The sequence below is a fragment of the Sarcophilus harrisii genome, chromosome 5, assembly GCF_902635505.1.
Source record: "Sarcophilus harrisii chromosome 5, mSarHar1.11, whole genome shotgun sequence".
Lineage (NCBI taxonomy): Eukaryota > Metazoa > Chordata > Mammalia > Dasyuromorphia > Dasyuridae > Sarcophilus > Sarcophilus harrisii.
Genome location: NC_045430.1, coordinates 186581897 through 186605019, shown reverse-complemented (window position 1 = coordinate 186605019; position 23123 = coordinate 186581897). Strand labels below are relative to the sequence as shown.

At 37.6% G+C, this 23123-nt stretch overlaps 1 protein-coding gene across 1 annotated transcript in view; it reads left to right on the top strand.

Moving 5' to 3' along the window:
• Nucleotides 1-5476: 5476 nt before the first annotated feature.
• Nucleotides 5477-23123, top strand: part of DGKI (diacylglycerol kinase iota) — a 552148-nt gene continuing 534501 nt past the window's right edge. Inside the window, exon 1 of the mRNA XM_031939143.1 lies at nucleotides 5477-5969. Within this exon, the coding sequence (XP_031795003.1) occupies nucleotides 5533-5969 (437 nt within the window). The 5' untranslated portion in view covers nucleotides 5477-5532. The remainder of the gene's footprint in view (nucleotides 5970-23123) is intronic.

Sequence of the window (23123 nt, the reverse complement as noted above, 5' to 3'; positions counted from 1 at the left end):
TGTCACCTCAACTTGGGGTCTCTAGAAAGCAGAACACAACATTTGGCGCCCAACGTGGGGCAAGAATTACAAGAAGAACTAGAGCTGTTCATGAGAAGGATCCTTCCAGAGTTAAGGAAGAAGAGCCCCAGTAAGATTTTTTTAGTCAGGCTAATTAAATGGACCAATACATCAAAGGGCCGAGCCAGGAGACTGATGAGAGAACTGCCTCTTAATCTCCTTGCCTCTCACAAGAGGAGATCCATTCTGGGTTGGAAATCCGACAGCCACTGTCAGGTGGTTCCTGTGTATTCCAACAGCTCTCCTGTGTATTCCAACAGAAACAGGTTTAAAAAGCTTAAGTAATTTGCCCTGAATCACCCATTTGGTAGGTGTCTGAGGAGTTGTTTGTATTTAGACCTTCCTGCCTTCAAATCTATTGTTTCCCTTATGCAATAAGACAGTTATCAGTTTTGTTTTTGGAGATTATCACTAAAGAGCTTTTACTATGATGGTGGAAGCAGCTTAAATAAAAAGAAAGGGTCTGATCTTAGAGACACTTCAAAATAGATTGACTGAAGGGAGCAAAAGGAAGGCAGAAGAATCCAAATTGCCTGCAAGGTTCCATCCTATGTCACCAGAGAGAAAATTATTATTATTATTATTATTTTTTTTTGGCTAAGGCAATTAAGGTTAAGTGACTTGCCCAGGGTCAGACAGCTAAGAAGTCTTAAGTGTCTGAGGTCAAATTTGAACTCTGGTCTTCTTGACTTCAGAGCTGGTGCTCTATCTGCTGTATCACCTAGATGTCCCTTAATGTTTTTGACAGAACAAGGAGAGTCAGGAGGAGGAGCTGGACACAGTATGAATTTGAGATAAATGTTTATAAATGAATAAGTAGTTGATATTGTTTATTTGTTATTCTAATACACTATATCCTTTTAAATAGAAAGTCTATTGCCATGCATAAACATATGCTTTAACATTATATTCAAACATGGGAAAGACCTAGGTGGTTGCCATAACCATAAGCTATAGTCGGAAACCAGCTGGTGGCTTAAACTCAAGTCACAAGGAGTGGATCCCTGAAGAAATATCTTGTATTGTGCTAGCCTTGAAGTTTTACAAAAAGAGTTACAGTGAAGTTTTGCCTCCAAAAAACACATAGTACAGCATTTTTTTTTTTTTTTTTTTGGCAAGGATTAGGGAAAGGGAGGAGTCACTAAATGTTGTTGACTGACTGTCACTTCAGCTGAAATGGTGGGGTGGAAAAACAAAATGGAATCAAAAGGCTTAAATTAACTTGGGAAAAAATGGGTAATGGCTAACATTTATATATTGCTCTAAGTTTTGCTAAGTGCTTTGTATATATTATCTTATTTGACCTGGTAGGTATTGTTGGATAAGGACTATGAGTTCATTGCTATGGGGAACTCCCAGATAAAGAAAATTACCAATTCAGTTGACACCTCTGCAACTTGTTAGAATATTAGCTTCCTGCCATTCCCAATTTGATAAATGGCCCAAAGTTATAAGAAGGCAGTTTTCAGAAGAAGAAATTAAAACTGTCAACAATCATATAAAAATGCTTTAAATCACTAATCATTAGAGAAGTATAAATTAAAACAACTCTGAGGTACCACCTCATACTCATCAGATATGCTAAGGTGACAGGAAAGGAAAAATGATAAACGATAGATGGCTTCTGGGGAAATTGGTAGACTAATACACGATTGCTAGAGTTACAAACTAGTTTAACCATTCTGGAGAACAATTTACAACTATGCCCAAAGGATATAAAACTTTGGACACCCTTTGACCTAGGGTAAATACTGATACAAAATCAATACTGATACTAGATCTGTACCCCAAGAAGATCAAAGAAAAAGGAAAAAAGATCCATATGTACAAAAATATAGCAACTTTTTGTGGTAGCAAAGAATTAGAAATTGAGGGTATATCCATCAATTGGAGAATAGATGGATGAGTCATAATATAAGAATATAATGAAATACTATTGTGCTGTAAGAAATGATGAAGAGGGGCAGGTAGGTGGTGCAGCAGATAGAGCACTAGCCCTGAAGTCAAGAGGACCCAAGTTCAAATCTGGCCTCAGACACTTAACACCTCCTAGCTGTGCGGAAAAAAAAAAAATGATGAAGAGACTGGTTTCAGAAAAACCTGGGAAGGCTTGTATAAACAAATGCAAAATAAAGTGAATAGGACCAAAAGAATAACCTATACAATAATAACAATATTGTAAAGATAATCAACTGTGAAAGCCTTAGTAACTAATTCACCACAATCCCAAAATACTCATGATAGAAAATTCATTCTCTAGAAAGAAAACTGATGGATTGATGGAGTGCAGATTGAAGAATATCTCTTTCCCCTTTTTATTTCTTGTTCTTGGCCTTTTTTCTTATTCTACAAACAAGATACTTTATTTCTAGACTCCAGGAATTCTTTCTGGATATTCCTCACACTTGGAATACTAATGACCTCTCTGGATTGCTTTAAATCCTAACTAAAATCCCACCTTCTCCAGGAAGTATTAATTAATTCTTAATTCCAATGCCTCCTCTCTATTAATTATCTTCTATTTATCATATATATGTATATATATATATATCTTAATTCCTATATATTTGTTTGCATGTTATCCCCCCCCATTAGATTATAACTATATCAAGGGGAGAGATTGTCTTGTTTCTTTTTGTATCCTCAGTGCTTGGAACAGTGCCTGGTACATAGTAGATGCTTAATAAATATTACTGATTTTTTTTCCTTCTAGAACATGATTAATGCAAAATATATTTTGCATGACTTTATACGTATGATAGGTATTATATTTCTTGTCTTCTCAGTGAGGTAGAGGGAGGGAGAGAATTTGGAACTGAAAAGAATGTTAGGTTTTTGAGAGCAGAGATCATCTTTCTTTTTAAATTTATACTCCCAGTACTTAGCACACAGTAAGCATTTAATAAATATATTTTCATTTTATTCATTTATTACACAGTTGTCAAGGCACTTGAGAGATTCAGTTGCTCAGTGTTACTCAGCTTGTATGTCATGTCTGAGGCAAGATTGGAACTCAAGCCTTCCTGGCCTCCAATTTCATAACTGTATCCCCTTTGCCACCTAGTTGGAACCTTAGCTTCTCATCTATAACTGAGGATACTGGAGCAAATTAATTCTAAGATCCCTTCTAGTTCTAAATCTATGAACCTGTAAGATCCAATTCCTGTCACTGCCTCTGCCTTGCTTGTAAGAGACATCTGATAAATATTAGCTTCTTGTCTTTTTATTCCCAATGCTTAGCAAAAGTCCTTCTTTACAGAAAAGTTGATTGAGTTGTTGATTTAATAACAATTCCTATCTCTCCAAGAGTCTAGAAAATATTTAGTTTTGGGGTACTAAAAGAAATATGAACTGAGGTAAACTATTTACTCAAAGAAATTTATGAATGAATAGTAAGACAGAATAGTCATGTGTCAAAGGAGAGATAGGCTTTAGATTCCTTTGGCTGTTATTTTCACAATGAAAAGAAAAAGAAAGGAAAACTTCCAGTACTTTGGATGGGATCTCTTTGATGAACTTATAGAAGAACATGGAGCAGAGTCACACAGGATAGGCAGATGTAAAATGTTTGGGTTGTAGTCTGTATCATGGTAGGGATTATTTACATGAATGAGATCATGTCCACTTGAGTACTTGAGTTGAGATATTCAATAAATATTTGCTGATTGATTTTTCCCCCTAATCTTCTCTTAGAAAACCTCCCAAAGTGGCTTTCAAAGCCACTTCATCAGGCCATTACCACTATCTCCTTTTCATCTTTCTCATCTTTTCCTTCCTCTCATCTTAGGCCAGTTTGATTGAAGCTCCTTTCATTTGACCAGGAACTCTCAAATTCTGAGGCTGTCTTCAAAATGGTGTACTTGTTTTTACTTAAGCAGTACTTGAAATCCTATGTCCTCTGGGAAGTGTGTTATGTATTAGTGCATAAGTCAGAAGACAGATTTTCTCCAGAATTAGGGCCAGAGGTAGGTGAAATAGATACATATCTAAGTATACCACATTTAATAAGAAGGATGCTTTGACAATTACATTTTTAATGCATATATTATTACAATAAAAAATCTTTTCTCCATGGTAGATATGTACTTATTTATTAGGTCTATGATGTAAAGTAATAAAAAAGAGCACAATTTCCAAAAGAGACAATACAATTCTCAAATTTTCCCTTCTTTCTCATATCTCCAGTGAAGCTAGGGAGAAATTCTAATAATGATTGCCATTCCCTTTCCCCCACTCCATCCTACACTTAGCTTTATTTTGTGTGATATGTAAATATTTATTCTTGTGTGTGCATATTTGGAGGATATTTATTTTTCAGTTGCTATTTAACTCTTCTTCATGTTTGTCTAAAACGAAATTTTTTTTTGTTTGTGACATAAGGTCATGGAAAAATTTTAAATCACTGCACATAGATCCTTTCCTTTAATGGTTAATTTGAACTTAACTTCTTTTTTGATCTTTGTAAAAAAGGATAGAGATGAGATAAGCTGCGTGCTTCTGTAAAATTTATCAATTCAGATTTCTTTCTGAAATTAGTTGATTCAGTTCAATATCAGATTTCTCTTGAGCTGAAATCCCCACCTTGCCCTTCTAGCTTTATCTCTTGGTCAGAATTCACTTTATAACTGTCATAACCTTCTTTCCTTTCCTGGATTTTCTTTTTCTTCTGCTCTGTTGGAGGATGTGTGATTTAACCTATACGTACAACCCAACAAACAGGTGTGGAGGAATAATAAGGATCTTTGCCAAATAGAGATGTTTTAAAATGGAGCTATGAAGAAAAACAAACTACTGGATTCCCCTACTGTTAATTAGGAAAGAACAAGGAAAGCTCCAAAAGTAAGAATTGCCTTCAAAAATGTTCCCAGACCTTACTCCCTACAAATCTTTCACCACAGAGAGATCTTCATCTCTTACTTCAAATGTATCGGCGCTGGCCACCTTAGCAGAGAGATCTCTGGATTAGGAGTCACAAGACTCGGGTTTTGTCTGGGGCCGGTTACTATTTACATTTCGGAGCCTGGAGAAAGCTCTTCTTTGGGACCAAGTCTCTAATCTGTAAAATGAAGGGGCTGAGTAGTTGATCTATAAGGCCTTTTTTTCAGCTCTAAAATTCTGAGGTTCTAGGATTCCCCGCTTCCCAGCCTCCTTGATACCGCCTTCGCGCCCCTGTCCCTCATTCCCTTTTCCTTAGTTTCCCCGATCCCTCACAGGGCACCGTTTATATTTACCTCTCAGGTTCTTTTTTTTTTTTTTTTTTTTTCTTTCTTTCTTTCTTCTTCTTCTTTTTTTAATCCTAGGGAAAAGCCAGTGGGCTTTGGGCGGGTGTATGTGTATGTGTGGTGGGGGGAGAGGTTGATAGAGGCGGGGGTGTCGGGGAGGGCCGAGGGAGGCGGCCCCTGATTGGCTGGGGAGGGGGAGTGGAGGCACGGAGTTTCCCACAATGCCCCTGTGCGGTGCAGCCGCGGATGGATGCTGCGGGAAGGGGCTGCCATTTGCTGCCCCAGCCAGCGGCGCGCTGACCTGCCCAGTCTCCTGCAGTCGCCGCCACTTGGCCCCGGCCCGGGTCCTTGCAGCCGCTCCACCTCAGCTCGGTCCGTGGTTCCTGGGGTCGCCAACATGAACACTAGCTCAGGGAGCGGAGAGGAGAAAGGGGCTGCCGGCAGCAGCAGCAGCGGAAGCGGCGGTGGCGGCGGCGGCGGCGGGAGCTGCTGCCGCGGAGCCGAGGGCGGTGTACTGGACACGCGGAGCGCAGGGGCTGGAGCTTCGGCGGCGGCGGCGGCGGCGGTGGCGGTGGCGGCTGCAGCAGCCGCCCTGGAGGAGCCTCAGGCCACCGGTCAGAAGGAGAAGGACGAGGCTCTGGAGGAGAAGCTGAGAAACTTAACTTTCCGGAAGCAGGTCTCTTACAGGTAGGAGAGAGAAACCCAGGATACCCAGTGATTTCCAAGTCCCTTTAAGATGTTCCTCAAACCCACTCCTTTCTCTTTCCTTTAAAACGATTGTCAGGAAGTTGGAGACACCTGCCGAGCTTTCCTTCTCTTCTCCCCACCCCCACTCCCATTTCCTGGAATCTTTACCTTCCGCACAGCTTCGTGTCTGGAGTATGAGGCTGTTCCTTTCCCACCCTGTCCTCGGGCTGAGCTTCTGGAGACAGGAGAAAAGAAAGGGTTCCTTGGTTCTTTAATTCCGAATAGGAGGATGGTGGTGGTGGTGGGAGATCCAGGTAACCCGAAAGTCGTTCCTAAAGTTGCCCTTCAGTCATTGCCTCCCTTAGTCACCAGAAATCCCCCAGATTTCTCTAGATGGCACCTTGGCACTAACTTAAGAACTGAGATCACTCCGACAGGTAGAAGCGAAGAGCAGAGCAGCTTTATATTTAAGAGGAAAAATTATGGTCACAAAAACCTGCATCTAACAAATGTATAAATATGTATGTGCCCACATATATGTATATGTACATATTTGTATATATATATACCTATACCTTGGTATACCTATACCTTAGTATCATGATCTGGGTTGCCTGTGTGTGTTCTGTGCAAAAGTGTGGTGGGTCTCCAACAGTTTAACTGTTGGTGTCTGGATGAGGAGACCCATGTTAAGAACAAAACAATCATAATCACTTCCTGGAACTATATAATTGGGGCTAAGGAAGGTAAAGGTAGTAGATTCTGGCAGCTATTCTAGCCAGAATGGTGTAGAAGAGAAGCTTTTCACTGTAATGCATCTCACTAAAAGGCAAAAATCAAGTGTTATGCAGAGAGAATCAAGATATTATCTATTTTTGGGCAGCTCAAATGGAGGAATTAGTGGTTTATCTTATGATAGATCAATGATTGAGGGTAATGGGGGGGTCATAGAAAAGTGTCATCTTTTTCTTTTTGAGATTGAATATATTATTTGAGAAAAGGTCTGAAAAAAGCAAACATCTTCATGTAAAAACAACAACAACAACAACTACAAACTTATATATTCCCTTCCAGAAAGCTATTTCCAGCATGTTAACCCATGGACTGTTATGTAAGCAAAGGCAAGTGACAAAGGTGTGTGGGTTTGAGAGTGTGCGTGTGTTTGGGGTGGGGGTAGATAGGTGAATCACTAAGATCCCTACAGACTTTGTGCCTGGCTGGGATCCCTCAGACTTATAGATCTGTTTGTTCTAGTCATTTACTGAATGTAGGTAATGTGATTTCTACTTTTTCATTGTTGCAAAATTGCTGGTTGAAGAAGTTGCATTCCAGAATTCCTGTGTTGCATTTTTGTTCCCAGTAGGCTGAGGGAATTTCCCACCTAAGTTGTTCTTTCTGTTACTCACTTAGATCAGGACCAATCAGATTTCGATCTTCATATTTTGACTTTCTAAAAATAGGGTAAGAGGTGGGAGTGATGGGGAAGGATGGCTCTAGGGAGGCATGTTAGGACATAGAACATGCTACTTCTTACTTAGTCCTTGGGAAGCTGGAGCTGCTGTGCAATCCAGTGCTGTAATGATCAGGAGTTAATTTATATGAAGCAACTCTGCTGGGTCTCTGTCATCATGGTCCAAATCACCTCCTAGCATATAAGAATCCAACATTATCATTTGTATCAACTCCTCCCTATGTAGGTCTCAGGCTAACATTTGTAAGGAAAAGCAGATCAAATTCCAAAGGGATTTTGTCTGGTCATAAGCTTTTGAATTCCATTTTAGTGAGGTGGGTGCTCTTTAAGCATCATTTCCCTTTAAAATTCTTTATCTGTTAATTTTCTGAGGTCTTGAAAAGATGTCTCTGTTGTTTTGAGAGCTGTGACCTTTTACTTCATGTCTTATGACCCCCTCAGATGAGGTCAGATGGTATATGGAAGGAGTGGAAAGAAGAGAATCAAGGCAAAAGACCCCTACAGATTATTCTTGCTCCAGGTGACTTGGAAAAATTATCTTCCTGACTGCCATCTGCATCAGAGTCATCAGCTGGCCTGAGCCCTGAGTCCTGACCATGCTTACAGATGGTCTGAAAGGAAGGGAGAGCAAGCTTTTTGGTGGTTTGGTGTCTGTTTGCCTAGGAGGAGCTCTTTACTTCATTACCTCAGCTCTGATAGCACCTGGAGGGAAAAGTGAGGTCATAAGATCATAGGACCGTGAGATTATAGATGGATTTAGGGCTAGAAGGGGCTTTAGAGGTTATTGAATTCATCCTTCTCATTTTACAGATGAGGAAATTGAGACCCGAAGAGTTTAAATGACTTATTTAGGTTCACATAGCTAGTAAGTGTCTGAAATAAGCTTTGAACCCAAGACTTCCTTCCTGTCTCCAGATGTAGTACTTTATCTGCTTTTTCTTGAAGAAAAAAAAAAAACTATCTGATAAAAGCTATCACAACATGAATCCAACTTGAGATGGTTCATGAGCTGTGTGTGTGTGTGTTGTGCATATATGGATCTAGGGAATGGGGTGAGGAGAGAAAAGACAGTATCCCAGGGTTAGATTTTAAGTTGAAAGGAATCTTCTGGAATAACCAGTCCATTCCCTTCCCAGAGAGAAGAAATTTACTCAAAAACAGAACAGTCAGTAAGTGGTGGAGTTGGGATTTGAATCTGCATCTTTTGACTCCAAATTTAAGGTTTTCCATAGCATCGGTTAAAAATTATTCAGGAATATTGATATGGGTGCTGGCAAGAGTTTCAAGATATACTCTGCCTTACAGAGGTTGGTTTATTTGAATACAGCCTTAGTCTTCCATTTTTTAGTAAGTTAATAAACTTTGGATTGTCAGAGGATTAAAAGTATGAGTGCCTTACCTGCGCTGTTGCTTTTCTGGGCTTTTTTTGAAGAACACGAGCTTCTTGTGAAATGGCACTTGACAGAGTGAGGAAAGGGGGTTATGTTTTGGGGGAGGTGTGTGTGTGGGGTCTCATCATCTATTTCTGTTGCTAAGGAACATATAAACCAAGGTTTAAAAATAAATGAGGAGTGGGTGGGCATGCAGTGACTCCTGTCTTTTTAGAGACCAGAGCCCTTTTCAAAAGCCTTTAAATAGCCATTTCTGGAGGCTGATTATTCATTTTGCTTGACTTTGACTTTGTTAAGGAAAATAAACTCCTTTATACCCCAGATTTCCCCTCATTATCTCATCCTTCTTGAGTTTTTTTTTTGGGGGGGACCATTTTTCCATGAGGATTTTTCCTTTCTTTCAGTTCCTGCTCCCCTAGAGCAAGCAGGCTTTGTAGACAGCTGCGCTGAGGGTTTTATGAGGCAGTGTTAGTGAGCCAGTACTTTTCTCTTAAAATTAGTGCCTTTTTTCTTTACAAATTATGGTGCTGCAACAGATACATACATGCAAAAGACTATGTTATGTATAGGAGATTATTTTTTCCATCCTTTTGGACTCCCATTTACATCAGCACAATAGAAGTTATTCTCAGAAACACACTAGTTTTCAGGGGATTCATTTTAGGTGTTAGGGGTGTGTGTGTGTGTGTGTGTGTGTGTGTATGTGTGAGAAAGAGAGAGAGAGAGAGAGAGACACACACACAGAGAGAGAGAGACAGAGACAGAGAGAGACAGAGAAAGAAGAGAGAGAGAGAGGGAGAGAGGAAGAGAGAGAGAGAGAGAGAGAGAAAGAGAGAGAGAGAGAGAGAGAGAGAGAGAGAGAGAGAGAGAGAGAGAGAGAGAGAGAAAGAGAGAGAGAGAGAGAGAGAGAGAGAGAGAGAGAGAGAGAGAGAGAGAGAGAGATGAGAATATATATGAGGGAAGAGAGGAAAAAAGACAGGAAGAAAGGGGGAAAGGAGAGAGAGACAGAAAGAGAATGACAAAGAAAAAGAGAATCAGAGAGAAAGAGGGGAGAGAGAGATTTGTGTGTGTGGCCATAGCTGCCCACTTACTTGCTGCTTTTTCTCTTTCCACCTATTCCAAATGTTCTCCATGACCTTTTATCTCCTTATGGATCACATTGACTCTACACCTTTGGGCACTTGTACTCCTTCCATATTTAAACTGAAAAAATCCCTCTGCTGATTTGCAGTCAAGCTTATACATTCTAACACATGGCAGGGAGAAAAATATAATTGTTAAGGACTGCTGAGAAACATTCTTTCACCCACATGGCACATGCCATCTCTACAAAGATACCCTTATGAGATTTTCATATGGTGATAAAAAAAATACTACCCAGGTGCAATGTGGGTGAGTATAGAATCCAATGAGAAATTCACACTTCTGCTATCATATGGGCAGCCAAGTGTGAGAATAAAGTATGATTCTGAGAGGGAAGAGCACTGGGATATATTTCTTATGCTCTCACCTGCTTACAAGGTATTTCATTGCCCTTTGCCTTGGTCTCTCTCTCTCTCTATAAAATGAGGGTAGAAATGCCTTCTTTCTGTCATTTTTGACAGGACAAGAAGAAGGTGAGTTAAACACCATTTGAGGGTTGCTGTATGTTGCTTAGTCTAGAATGTTGCATATACAGAAAGTATCTAAAATCAATAAATACTTTCTTTAGTGCCTATTTTGTGTTTTCTTAACTTGGCAATTAAGACATTGAATTAGCCTTCCATTTCTTCATTTTCCAAAACAGGAATATAAAGATAGAAGGAAGGCTAATGTGGATAGGAGGGATGATATAGATCCAGTTTTTACTTCTTAATTATTACAAATATGGCTCGCTTCAAGAAAGTTAAATAGTAAAATTAAGAATTTTCTGCTTCAGGTGGTGTTACAGAAAAGGGTTCTGTGGTTTATAATAAGTTGGTTACTTGTACCTGGTACTGTGGTAATAGTTTTGGCCTGAGATAGGAGATCTGAATTCAAGATCTAGCTGTTGAACAAGTCATTTCCTTTTTCTAGGGTAGGAAAGGACTGTATTAGATGACTTCTGAGGTTCATCCTAGCTCATTAATTCTATGAGTTGTCCAATGCTAACTCACCTTTTATATAGCGCTTTAAAAAGGGCTTTTTTCCTATAATAAGCACATGAAGTATGTTATTATGATGATGATTGTTATCATTAATATTATTTTGGACTAAAACTGTATTTTAATTTGGTGACAGGAACTCCCAGTGAGGAAAATCCCTCTGCCAATATAGATTCTCAATTACTTTGCAACTCACCTGGAGTTACCTGAAGAGATTGAAAAGTTGCTTTCTTATGGTCATGTGACCAGATTAGGTGGAACTTGAACCCTGAAAGTCTTGAATTCCAGGCCAGCTGTTGATATACCACACCATCTTTGTATTAAAGTGAGGAAACCGAGGCTTTGAGATGAAGGTCCTTGACTTCAACTCCAATCTCGTTTATTCAACTTCAGTGTTCTTTCCACTATACCATCCTATCTCCTTATCTATGAGTCATATGCTTGTCAGAGATTTTATGAAATCAGATCAATTTAAGAAGTAGAAAAAGAGCCATTGGTAATGAAAGATATTTCAGATATGAAGATAAATGGTACTGAAGTATGCTGGATATGGTATTGCCCATATGAGAATAATCTCTTCTCTGTTTTCATCACATTCCTTGCCCAACTAAGTAGGCTTCCAGAGCCATCCGATTTAGAACCAAGGTCAGAAGGAGAGGACTACTGAAAAAAGCACTATTAAAAATGGATAAAATAAAATGTTTATTTCAACTTTTCATTAAGGAAATCAACACTTATGCCTTAGAGGCCCCTTAGAGGGGGCATCTGGGACTTTTTTTGTCCTAGGGAGCCAAATTTCTGCAGCCCAGAAAGTAACTGAAGTCCTTCACCAGCATAGAAACAATAACATTTAACATTAACACAGTTAAGAAAAATTAATTAAAATAGGAACCTATCAGATGGCAGACTGGAGTGAGCTTCTCTCTCTTGTCCCCACCCCCATGCATGTCAGACTCCCTGGAAGCAACCTCAAGTTCTGTCTTAGGGTCCCTAGCTGCTCCCTTTCCACTTCTGCTCAACTTGAGGGCATGTCCCAGATATAGTTTGTGATTCTTTCCTAGTCAACACTTACCTAGAACAAACCTTTCAGTAGCCCTATCCTTCTGACTTTTCGTTCTTTTCTCAGTATGTATTTCTATTAAGGAGGAAGGATAATATGAAAAAGCATAGAGTGTCTTCAGACTTGGGTTCAAACCTTAACGCCCTCACTCAGTAGCTCTGAGATTTTGGGTACGTCTGAGTTGAGCTTGGTCTCCTTGTTTGCTATCTACCCTTCTTACCTGGGAGAATCACATGAAATAATGTATATTAAATTATTCTGTAACCTGTAAAGTGTTATATGGAACATCATGAGATTTAGGGTTTTTTTTTTTTTTTTTTTGCCCTTTTGCAGGGCTGTACTTTATCCTTGGATTTTTGTTTTCACAACATCGATGTTTTTATTCATTCAGCAAACATTCTAAAAAAGTATTAACTATATGTCAAACATGGTGCTGAATGGTGGAGAGTTGAGATAAAAAGAAATAATCTCTGCTCTCAAGGATCTTACATTCTAATGAAGGCATAAAATGCTCTCTCCCCTGTATTTTTTCAGGGCACGTAGCCAATGCATAGTCTGGATGAGCAAACATTTTCTCAACTATTCAGAGAGATGCTTTGGAATGAAAAGATTATAAAAAAGAAAGGCCAACCCACTGGGATCATGCTATTTATTGATACCTAATAGATTCTAGCTAATCATGCTTATCTTACAGATACGATTTATTTCCTTCTAGGCAACTAGGTGGTACAGTGGATAGAGTACCTGGTCTGGAGTCAGGAAGACTCATCTTCTTGAGTTCAACTCTGTCCTTGGGCACTTAGTTGTGTGACCCTCGACAAGTTATCTAACCCTGTTTACCCCAGTTTCCTAAAAAAAAAAAAAAAAATCTAGGGGCAGCTAGGTGGTGCAGTGGATAGAGCACCAGCCCTGAAGTCAGGAGGACCCGAGTTCAAATCTGCTCTCAGACACTTAACAGTTCCAAGCTGTGTGACTCTGAGCAAGTCACTTAACCCCAATTGCCTCAGGAAAAAAAAATTGGGTCATAAAGAATTGGACACAACTGAAATGACTGAACAACAGTAGATATTATATTTCCAATTATAGTGAGTGGTACCAAGTGACATGGATTTTAGTGGTATAGATAGGCCATTTTCAACAGATGTAAATAAATGAGAGCTAGGGATAGAACAGCACACAAAATAGCTACTTCTGCATTTTCTATGGTAGTATAACTCATTAAATTAATGCTGAATGTAATTAGCCAGTGACTAATTGCTAACTATTTCAAGGAGATACAATATAGAGCAAAATTAAAAGAAATAAAAACAGCTAGGTGCAAGTACCTTCTACTGATTTTCTATTGTTATCAATCACTGCATAGTTTATCTTTTGTTTTCATTTATACTTGAAAGAAAACTTCTAATTTTCTCCCATTTATCATTTTGGTATCCTAATGCCACTAGTCTTGTGTCTGTTCATAGTTTCAGCTATTTTGCCAACCTCTTGGGGGCTTCAGAGTGGTATCAAAAAACCTTTAACTATCTATTTGTGCCTATCAAAGAGAAGGCATTAATTTGCTTCTCAAACACTACCAATTAGCTCTGGAACACTTTAATCCAGCCAATCCTTCGCCAAGGGAGAATATTGATTCCCTACTGCATGTACTTTGTGTTTACTTTTTCTCTCATGGTTAGACCCAAAATAGAGAGAAAAGTCATGGCTACTTAATTTGCCTGGAGATTGTATAAAATCCTTCAATTGTCTTTTGTCCGATTCAGATAAGGTTTTTCTGATTATTGCACTTCTGTCACTGACTTTCTCTTTCTACTGATCTCAGTTTTGATGTAAAGGTCATTGTATAGAAAATTGCATAAGAATATTCTTTAATCAGCTTAGCAGTTCTCAGTATTGTTGTTGTTGTTATAAGCCAGTGGGCTAAACCCTTTCCCCCTTTTAAATGTTTTAAAAACACATTTAAACAAATGGCAAACTCTAGTATCTTTGCCAAGAAAATGCTAAATGGGGTCACAGAGAGTCGCATAGAACTGTAACGATTGAACAAAAACAAATAGATCATACTTCAATATTTAAATGGATTTATGAGCTCATCCTCCAACAATTCATATCATGGCTCCTCCCTGCCTTCTCATTTGCTATAACTCTTGTCAAAGTTTTCTCATTAATTCTCCCCAAGGGATCTCTCCAGTCTGCTAGATCTTTTGACGTGCTGTGTGTCCCCCAGCAGCACAGAGGCTATCTATCTGTTCTTCCTTATTCTTCTTACATTACAGGCCCACCTCCTTTTCTGGCCATACATCTCTTTGATAATATCTCTTATACAGCTCTGAGCTGCAATTTGTCATTAGTATTATGCTGTAGCCTATTTACTCCCACCATATGTTTCTTCATTGTCCTTTCGGTGACCTGCAGTTTTATTTCTCAGAGATTGTGTTATTTTATGATTCTTAGCCATATAACACCACCAGAAAAAGTTGGTTTGAAAAAGATGAATTTTTGTTTCAGGGAGTAAGTTGGGGTCAGTGTAAGTACTTCTTAGCTCTGCAAATAAAATCTAGCCCACTCTCTTCCTCCCATTCAATTATGGGTCCAATTCATTTCACCATCTGTAGTGGACATAGATGATGTACATTTTTTAAAAAAGAGATTTGTTTTCTTTTTAGGAGGCAGCTGGTGGCACAATGGATAGAGCACTCGGTCTGAGTTAGGAAGACCTGAATTCAAATCTACTCTCAGATACTTACTAGTTGTAACCCTGGCCAAGTCCCTTAAATGAGGAGGATAATAGCGTCTAACTCCCAGTTTGTTGGGAGGATCAAATGAGATAATAGTTATTTGTAAAAGCACTTAGCACAGTGCCTGTCATAGGGCAGGCATCATATAAATATTTATTTCTTCCCCTCCCCATTCCCTCACAGGGACTTATATGACTTTTGCATTAAAGCCAATGTGATTTCTGTGGAAAAAGAAAATTCTTTAGTTCAAGATTAGTTGATGACATTAACAGGCAGTGATATAGAACAAATCCTGATATTAGCCAAAAAAAGGTCTGGCCACTGTTAAGTCTGAGAAGAAAAAGATTGTCAGAATTGGCAATGGCTGTCACTAAATTAATATTTAAAAATGATACTTCATATGGTTAGCACACTCTTCTAAACCCAGTTAGTAAAGCCTACTTCTCTTTGGTATTTGAAAGTTTTTAATGTAAGCTTGATTTTCAGGGTTAATGTTAAAACTGCCTAGCTAGTATGAACATTACTTAGAACTTATACTTTAGTCATGGTATTTCCATATGTAATAAATGAACCATAAGTCAAAGATTAATAGAAGTTGTCATTCCCATTAAGAATATTAATATTCTTATATTTAATATTAAATATAAGAAGATATATATATATATATACTTTCCTCATTTCTTTCTTTCTGTCTTTATCTCTCTCTTTGTACACACACACACACACACACACACACACACACACACAGAGGCACATCTATCCCTTAAATTTGTCTTTTGATTCTTAGCTTCCAGGAAAATTATTCAGACTTTTCTTGAAACTTGATTTGATTGATTGATACATTATTTTTCCATTTCTTGAATAGCTACAGGGATCTCAATATTTTAAAAAGAAGCCCATTCTATTTTTTGGACAGTTTTGTTAGGAAATTCTCTCTTATGTAATGTTAAAATCTGTTTCCTCTAATTTCTACCCAAAGTTTTTCATTCTTCCCTTTGATTTCAAGGCTTTCATAAGATTGGAACAAATAAATGAAAGCGTCCAAGTAGGAAGGCCCAGGTCATTGTACATGGAAGTAGGGAAGGTCAGGCAGGCAGCCAGCCAGTATCCTCGCAGACAGAGAAGCTAGTCCTCAGGCACACAAAGAGCCCCACCTCTGAAAGGCTGAGCAAATGAGTCAGGGACCTAAGAACAGAAGCGTTGGCTTACAAGCAGAGGAAGAACAGGCCACTAAATATAAGTGGTTTGATCTAGAGTCTCCCTTTTCATAAATCACATCAAATGGAGGAGCAAAACCCGTGGAAATCCCTGTAAAGAAACAAGTCTCTTTCCAAATTAAGCATGCTTATTCATATATCTTTTTAAATGTTCAGAGGAGGAAAAAACACCCCAAACAAAACAGGTTTACTTCAAAATTTTCTGTCAAGAAGCCTGGATAAAAAGAAATTGCCTAAGGTAGGGGTCCTCAAACTTTTTAAATAGGGGGCCAGTTCACTGTCCCTCAGACTGTTGGAGGGGCGGGCTATAGTAAAAACAAAAACTTTGTTTTGTGGGCCTTTAAATAAAAAAAAAATTCACAGCCCTGGGTGAGGGGGATAATCGTCCTCAGCTGTCGCATCTGGCCCGCGGGCCGTAGTTTGAGGACCCCTGGAGGTTTCAACACAGACATGAACAATGATCCAGGAGGAAGGGTAGATGGCTTCTCATTTACTTTGAAGGGTTCAAGGGCTGACTATCATGTGTTTACTGTAAGAATGAAGCAAGACCTAGGGATGTAATTATTAGTCAGTCAACCAATCAACTGGCACTTAGTAATATCTGCTATGTGTCAGGCACCATGGGAAGCATTAAGGATACAAAGAAAGGCAAACTAGTCCTTGCTTTCGAGGAATTCACATTCTAATAGCGGAGACAGCATTCAAACAACTTTGTATAAATAAGATACATGGATAAATTGGGAATAATCAATAAAGGCTTCTGATAAATTCTACTTTCATCTCTTTTAAAAACCATATAGACCAAAAAACTGAATTTTACCCCTCCCTTCCCCTAAATTTTATATATAGATACTCAGTAAATATATGAGGGAGAGTAGAAGAAAGGAGTTCTAAATAGTGACATTAATGCTGGCTCCAATTGGTATCTTCAGACATTGTTGAATGAAGCAAACATAATCTCTCAAAGAAGGAAGATAAGGCAATCTGACAGGTTTTGAATGCCAAATGGACTTCTACACAGTAGTTAGGAAACAGACAGGTTTCTAAAACCTGAATAATTCTTTCACACACGAGGACTATCTCCAAGATTCCACAGGAAAATTAAACTCTATTTCAAAAATAAACTTTGAGGCTATTTAAAAATAAAAGAACTTTTTAGGAGTCAATGCTGAAAAAATTATAAAGGACTACCAGCATTTTAGAATCAACTTTTGGAGAAATCTTCAGAATACTAAAGGACAGTATTTTAATTCACTATCTTTTTTTGTTTTTTGAAATAGCTTAGTTCATCTAGATGGAATTTTTCTTAAAGATTTTTTTAAACCTATTTAGCTTAAATTGTGGCTTTATTTTCCTTTTAGACCCCCTTACACAGCCTCAAGATTATATCTTCCTAAATTCATACTTTAATCTGACTGCCTTCAGAGTCAAGTCACATCACGCTAATAAGCTTTATTAATTGTTTGCTATGTGCTAATTACCATTCTCAGCACCAACAATACAAAGAAAGACAAAAAATTAGTCCTTAGTCTTAAGGTTCACATCCTAATGAGGAGATGATATGGAAACAAGTACATTCAGGATATATGCAAGTGTAATTGAGAGATGGAAGTGTATCTTTCCTCTTTAACCTTTAACCTGATGAGGGACCAGAGGTTTCAATGATTTCTGTTTCAGCTTTATCCAATTTCTCTCTGACAGCTCATGTCCCAAGGCAGTCTTTTTTATTCTGTCAGTAGAATTTATTAAAGATAGGGACCTTTGTGTGTACTTTTTGTATTTTCAGCACTTAGTCCAGTGCCTTGACGGAGTGGGTGTTTAATACATGTTTATTGAATCAAATTCTTTTCATGCTGAATCATTCCTTGCAACTTCAACTCTTTGTTGGCAGTTTTTCAAAGGTAGAATCTCATATTTGTTCAACTAGTGGCTCAAAGGATGTTGATGCCTCCCTACATGCATCATGTTCCTGATAGCTTTTGTGATTGTTGTTCTTTGTTTATGAAGAAGACCAAAGACATCAGGGGTGATGCCTTGACTTGCTCATGAATTGGATTTAAGTGAGCCTAAGTCATCAATGTCACTCTCTTCTTGAGTCATTGAAGTCCAATAGCATAACAAAAATCAAGAAGACTAATACCTGTACTAGAACAGCCATGTTCTTTGGTACAGAAGGTCTTTTTTCCCCCTCTACTAGGTACAATCTTATTTTCAACTATCACAGAATTTTGGAATTGGAACAGATCTAAGAGACAATCTAGACCAACCCATTCCCCCCAAAGAATCCTCATACTTAGTAAGTGGTCATCTAAGGCAGCCTGTGCTTAAAGATTACCAGTAAGGAGCAGCCTATTACTACTTCCTGAGATATCCCATTCCATCCTCGGGAAATTTAATGTAAAAAAAATTGTTATCCTTTTATCATTTTGTTTTCAAATATATCCCTCCTCTTACTCTTCCCCAGAGCCCTTCCCTTTTTACAAAGAATAAAAGAATAGGGGATGGGAAGGGAATAAGTTTAACAAAATTAACCAACACATCAACTAAGTCTAAAAGTCTAAGGAAGTATTTGATTCATAATCTCCCACCTCTGTAAAGAAGGGAAACAGTATATCTCTTCTTTTATTCTTTAGAGTCAAAGTTGAAAAGTATAATGACACTAGCTTTCAGTGTTAGAAAGGTGATTTTTTTTCTCCCCTCTAATACCAGGCCTAAATTTGACTCTTTGAAACTTTAACCTAGTTCTACCTTCTGAGATCAAATGGAACTATTCTAATTCATACTTCATGTGATAGCATTTTAATTACTTAATAACAGCTATTTTTTTTTCTCTGAGTCTTCTTTAGGCTAAATATTTCAAGTTCTTTCAATCACTCTTCATATGGCATAAACTCTAGGCCTTTGACCATTCTGATTAATAATAATAATAGCAAGCATTATATATCACTTTAAGGTTTGCAAAGCTCTTTGAATATATTATTTTATTCGATCTCAGATTACAGTGAGTTTATCATCCCTTTGTTCCTGGATGCTTCAGATGTTTTAATAAAACCTGTTTGTTACCTTTTTTGGCAGATACGTCACATTACTGACTCATATTGTTGTAGTATTCTATCAAAACCCTTGTATTTTTTAGACAAACTGCTGTCTAACCATACCTTCACAATTTGAACTTGTAAAGTAGTTTTTTTGAACCAACTAACATTCCAACCTCTCAAGAATGTTTTGATCTTCAGTCTGTCATCTAGTGTATTAGTCATCAGTTTTAGTTTACTGTTATCTGCCAATTTGATAAGAATGCTGTCTATTCTTTTATCTATGTCATTGATAAAAATGTTAACTAGTCCAGAACCAAGAAAATTGTCACAACTTTCTCAGGTCTCAGAAGGAGACCTCCTTCTGAGCTATTATTGAATCATCAATAAATATCTTTTGGCCATTCAGCTTGGGAATCCATCTAAATGTATTGTCACCTAGTGGAGCTCTTTTTATTCCCATCAGGATAATATGAATACTTTTGTTAAATAGTTTGCTAAGATCTAGGTAAACTATAGTTACAACAACATTCCTATCAGAAAAAGGGATAGGGATAGGAGAAGTTTTTTTGGTCATGATTTTCTTGGTACCAATGATAACTCTTTGTGATCATGGCTTTTTTTTTTTCTAAAAAATCATGAATCATTATTCAATAAAACATTTTAGAATATTACCAAGAATTGAAGTCAAGTTCATCAGTCAAGTTCATCAATCTATAGTTTGTAGATTTTGTTTTCTCCACTTTTTCTAAATTAGGACAAATTTTTTACCTTCTTTAGTCCTGTGGTAATTTTCCCATTCTATACAATCTTTCTATCTCAGTGACATCAGCTCAGCATTCACATCAGTTGGTATTTTCAGTAATAGAATATAGTTTATCTGGGCCAGATGACTTGAATTCATCAAGGATAATTAGGTATTCTCTTGTTATTACTTGTCTTTGATGTCAGCACCCTATTAACTTCTCTGTTCTGTCCTCATCAATACAAAGGTCATTCTTTTTGACAGAGAAAATAGAAACAAAATTAGATTTGAACACACTATGAAGTTTGGTCCTATCTCTTCTTTGATAGTCTGCTTTTCCTTAATATAGCTTAAAGGAAAAAAAAAAACACAAGTCTTTTATTGTCCTGAGTTTTCCTTACCAGGCCAGCTTTATTTCTATCTTTAGTGTTTCTAAGACTATTCTTACACTACCATGCAATGCTTTTGCATTCATCTTGTTACCTGTATTTTTTTCTTCTCTTCCTATCCTTTTAAAACTCTAACTTGACTGAGGAGTTATTTCTGCCAAGCTTATTAGGCATGCATCTCCATCAGTCTCTTCAGGCAATTCCTGTTTCTTCTCATTGGAATAGTTTCTTATTTTGCCTTTGAAATTTCATTCTTAAATTTTCCTTCTTTCTTGGATTTTCTTCTCTTGTAGAACTTAGTCCACAAGGTCTTACTTGTCCTTCCTTTGCAGTTCTTGAAATATATTTTCCAAAACTCTTGACAATGTCAGTCAGTGACTGACTTTCCTTTCCTTTTCTATCTTGGACTCTGAAAAACTATGGTCACCTCTCACAGGATTCCTGTTATTCCTCTTCAGCAATCACTTTCACTTTACTGGTGAATCAGATCCAGAACAGTCCTTCCCTTTGTTAGTTTTCACCTTAAAAAGCATGAAATTATCATAAAGGCAAATAAAAAAAGATATTTCCTGCTTTATTTTTTGGCAGATAGAGAGCTATAATAGATGTCTGTACAATTAGAAGTCCTCAAAAATTACGATATCATGTTTCAGTGTCACATTCGTGGTGTGTTTTCTTATCTCCTTATGTTTCCTTCTTCTGTTCAGGTAGTCTATAGTCCATTTTATTAAATTGTGGTTACACGATCCCATAGAGGATTTCATAATTGAATGTGAGTATTATTAAATTATGATTATTGGTAAATATTTGATTGGTATATTTGTTTTATGTAGCCATTTCCTGGGGTCACATAAAAAGTTCTTAGGCAAAAAGGGATCCAGAGGGGAAAAAGTTTAACAAGTCTTGATCTATAGTATATTGTGATAGTAAAGTCTCTTCTTTTCTGCCTCTGTTCATTTTCATCAAAATGCTCTCTGTCATCTTTCTTTCTGGATTTTCTCATGTGATTATACTTTCATAGTATAACCTATCCAATTTCTTTAGAATAAGGTACACTCCATTCAGAGCCACATTCTAATCAAAGGTTTCATCTCACCCAGCCTCAACAAGACCTAAGAGGTTAAATTTACCTTTCTGTAACTCTAATTTCTCAGGCTTGTTGCCTAAACTTGAAGTATCTGTGTATAGATCTTTCAGGCTATGGGTTTTACTCTTGGTTCCATTTTTTTGTCTCCTATCTCAATTGCTATTTTCCCGAATTGTAACTACTCTTTGTGATCTCTGGCTTGGTGATTACATTAGGAGTTTCTGCCCTTTCAGTTTAAAGACTCTTTGATAGATTTGAAAAACAGCAGGTAAATAAATTTATACAACATTTACCCTATCTCTACCTGGGAGTCCATTATTTCTATATTTTGTATTATGGTTGAGAAATCCAGATCCCGTTCTCAGAAACCTTCTTCTAAACCAGCTATGTTGGTTAGGAAATATTTATTAAGCTCCTATTATGTGCTAAGCACTGTGGGCAGAAGATAGTTCTCAAACTCCAGGAGTTCATAATCTAATATTCTGTGTGAATATAATAGCTATGTGAACAACTAGAGAGTCATTGCCTGCTTTTGTAAGTGTGTATCTGGGTACTATGTTCCTTTTTCTATTTGTTGTAAGTGCTAGGCCTGGAGTCATGAAGACCCAAGGTTAAATCTCATTTTTGATATTCATTAGTTGGGCCACCTTGCCTAGACAAGCACTTAACTGTTCCATTACTTAGGTGTTTCCTTAGGATTTATCTTCCAATTCATAGATAGTTGCGATTTGTGTTGAGAATTCTGTTCCTATTCTGAGAGTTCCTTACACCTAAAAAACCCCAACCAAACCACCACAGGATCTTTGTTTATGTATGAAAGCTGAAAAGGGCATATTCTTGGGAGCCAAAGAATTACTTTTGTTTATGTTGCCTATGGTTTCACCCTACTTTGAATTTCTGCATTTCTAGTGTGAATACTTACCATATGTAGGTGTGTGGCTAATGGAGTCTCAAAGAGAGTGGAGGAGTGGGTTGGGTTCTAGTTAAGATGCTTATACGCATAGACTTTAGGGTTTAGGACTCTAAAAGAGCATTGCCACCCCAATTTGGTTTTTATTTTTCTTGAAGAAGCAGACTTCCCAACATTAATCAGGGAGTAGACTCTAGTTATAAATGAGAATTTTCTTTGTTATATTGTATATATCAAATTATCAATATATATATAAATGAATTTATCTATATATGTGCATGTGAACAATAATTCTACTTGTATAGAGATATAAAGCACTTTCCTTAAAACAATCCTGAGAGGTAAATAGAATTATGCTGATTTTACAGATTAGGAAACTGAGACTCAGAAAAATTAGTATGGCCCAAGTTCACAGATAATAAGTAGTAAGGCAGATCCTTTGACTTCCATTCTAGCATTTGCACTGCCCTCTGGATTTCATTCTGCTTCATATAATATTATATGTGACAGTTACTGTAGGGAAGGCTAAGCTCTGAAGAAACAATACTTTAGAATTGTGGTGTTCGAAAAACCATTTGAGAATCCCTTGGACATCAAGGAGATGAAATCAGTTAATCCTTGAAGATATTAGTTTAGAGCAGGGGTCCTCAAACTACAGCCCGCGAGCCAAATGTGGCAGCTGAGGACGTTTATCCCCCTCACTCAGGGCTATGAAGTTTCTTTATTTAAAGGCCCACAAAACAAAATTTTTGTTTTTACTATAGTCCGGCCCTCCAACAGTCTGAGGGACAGTGAACTGGCCCCTTATTTAAAAAGTTTGAGGACTCCTGGAGAGTATTCATTGGAGTCAAATAATGAAGCTGAAGCTCAGATAACTTTGCTCACCTAATGAAAAGATAGGACTCATTGGAAAAGACCCTGATGTTGGAAAAAATGAAAGGAAAATAAAAAGGGGATTTGATAAATAGAAAGTGTCATGGAAGCAATAATC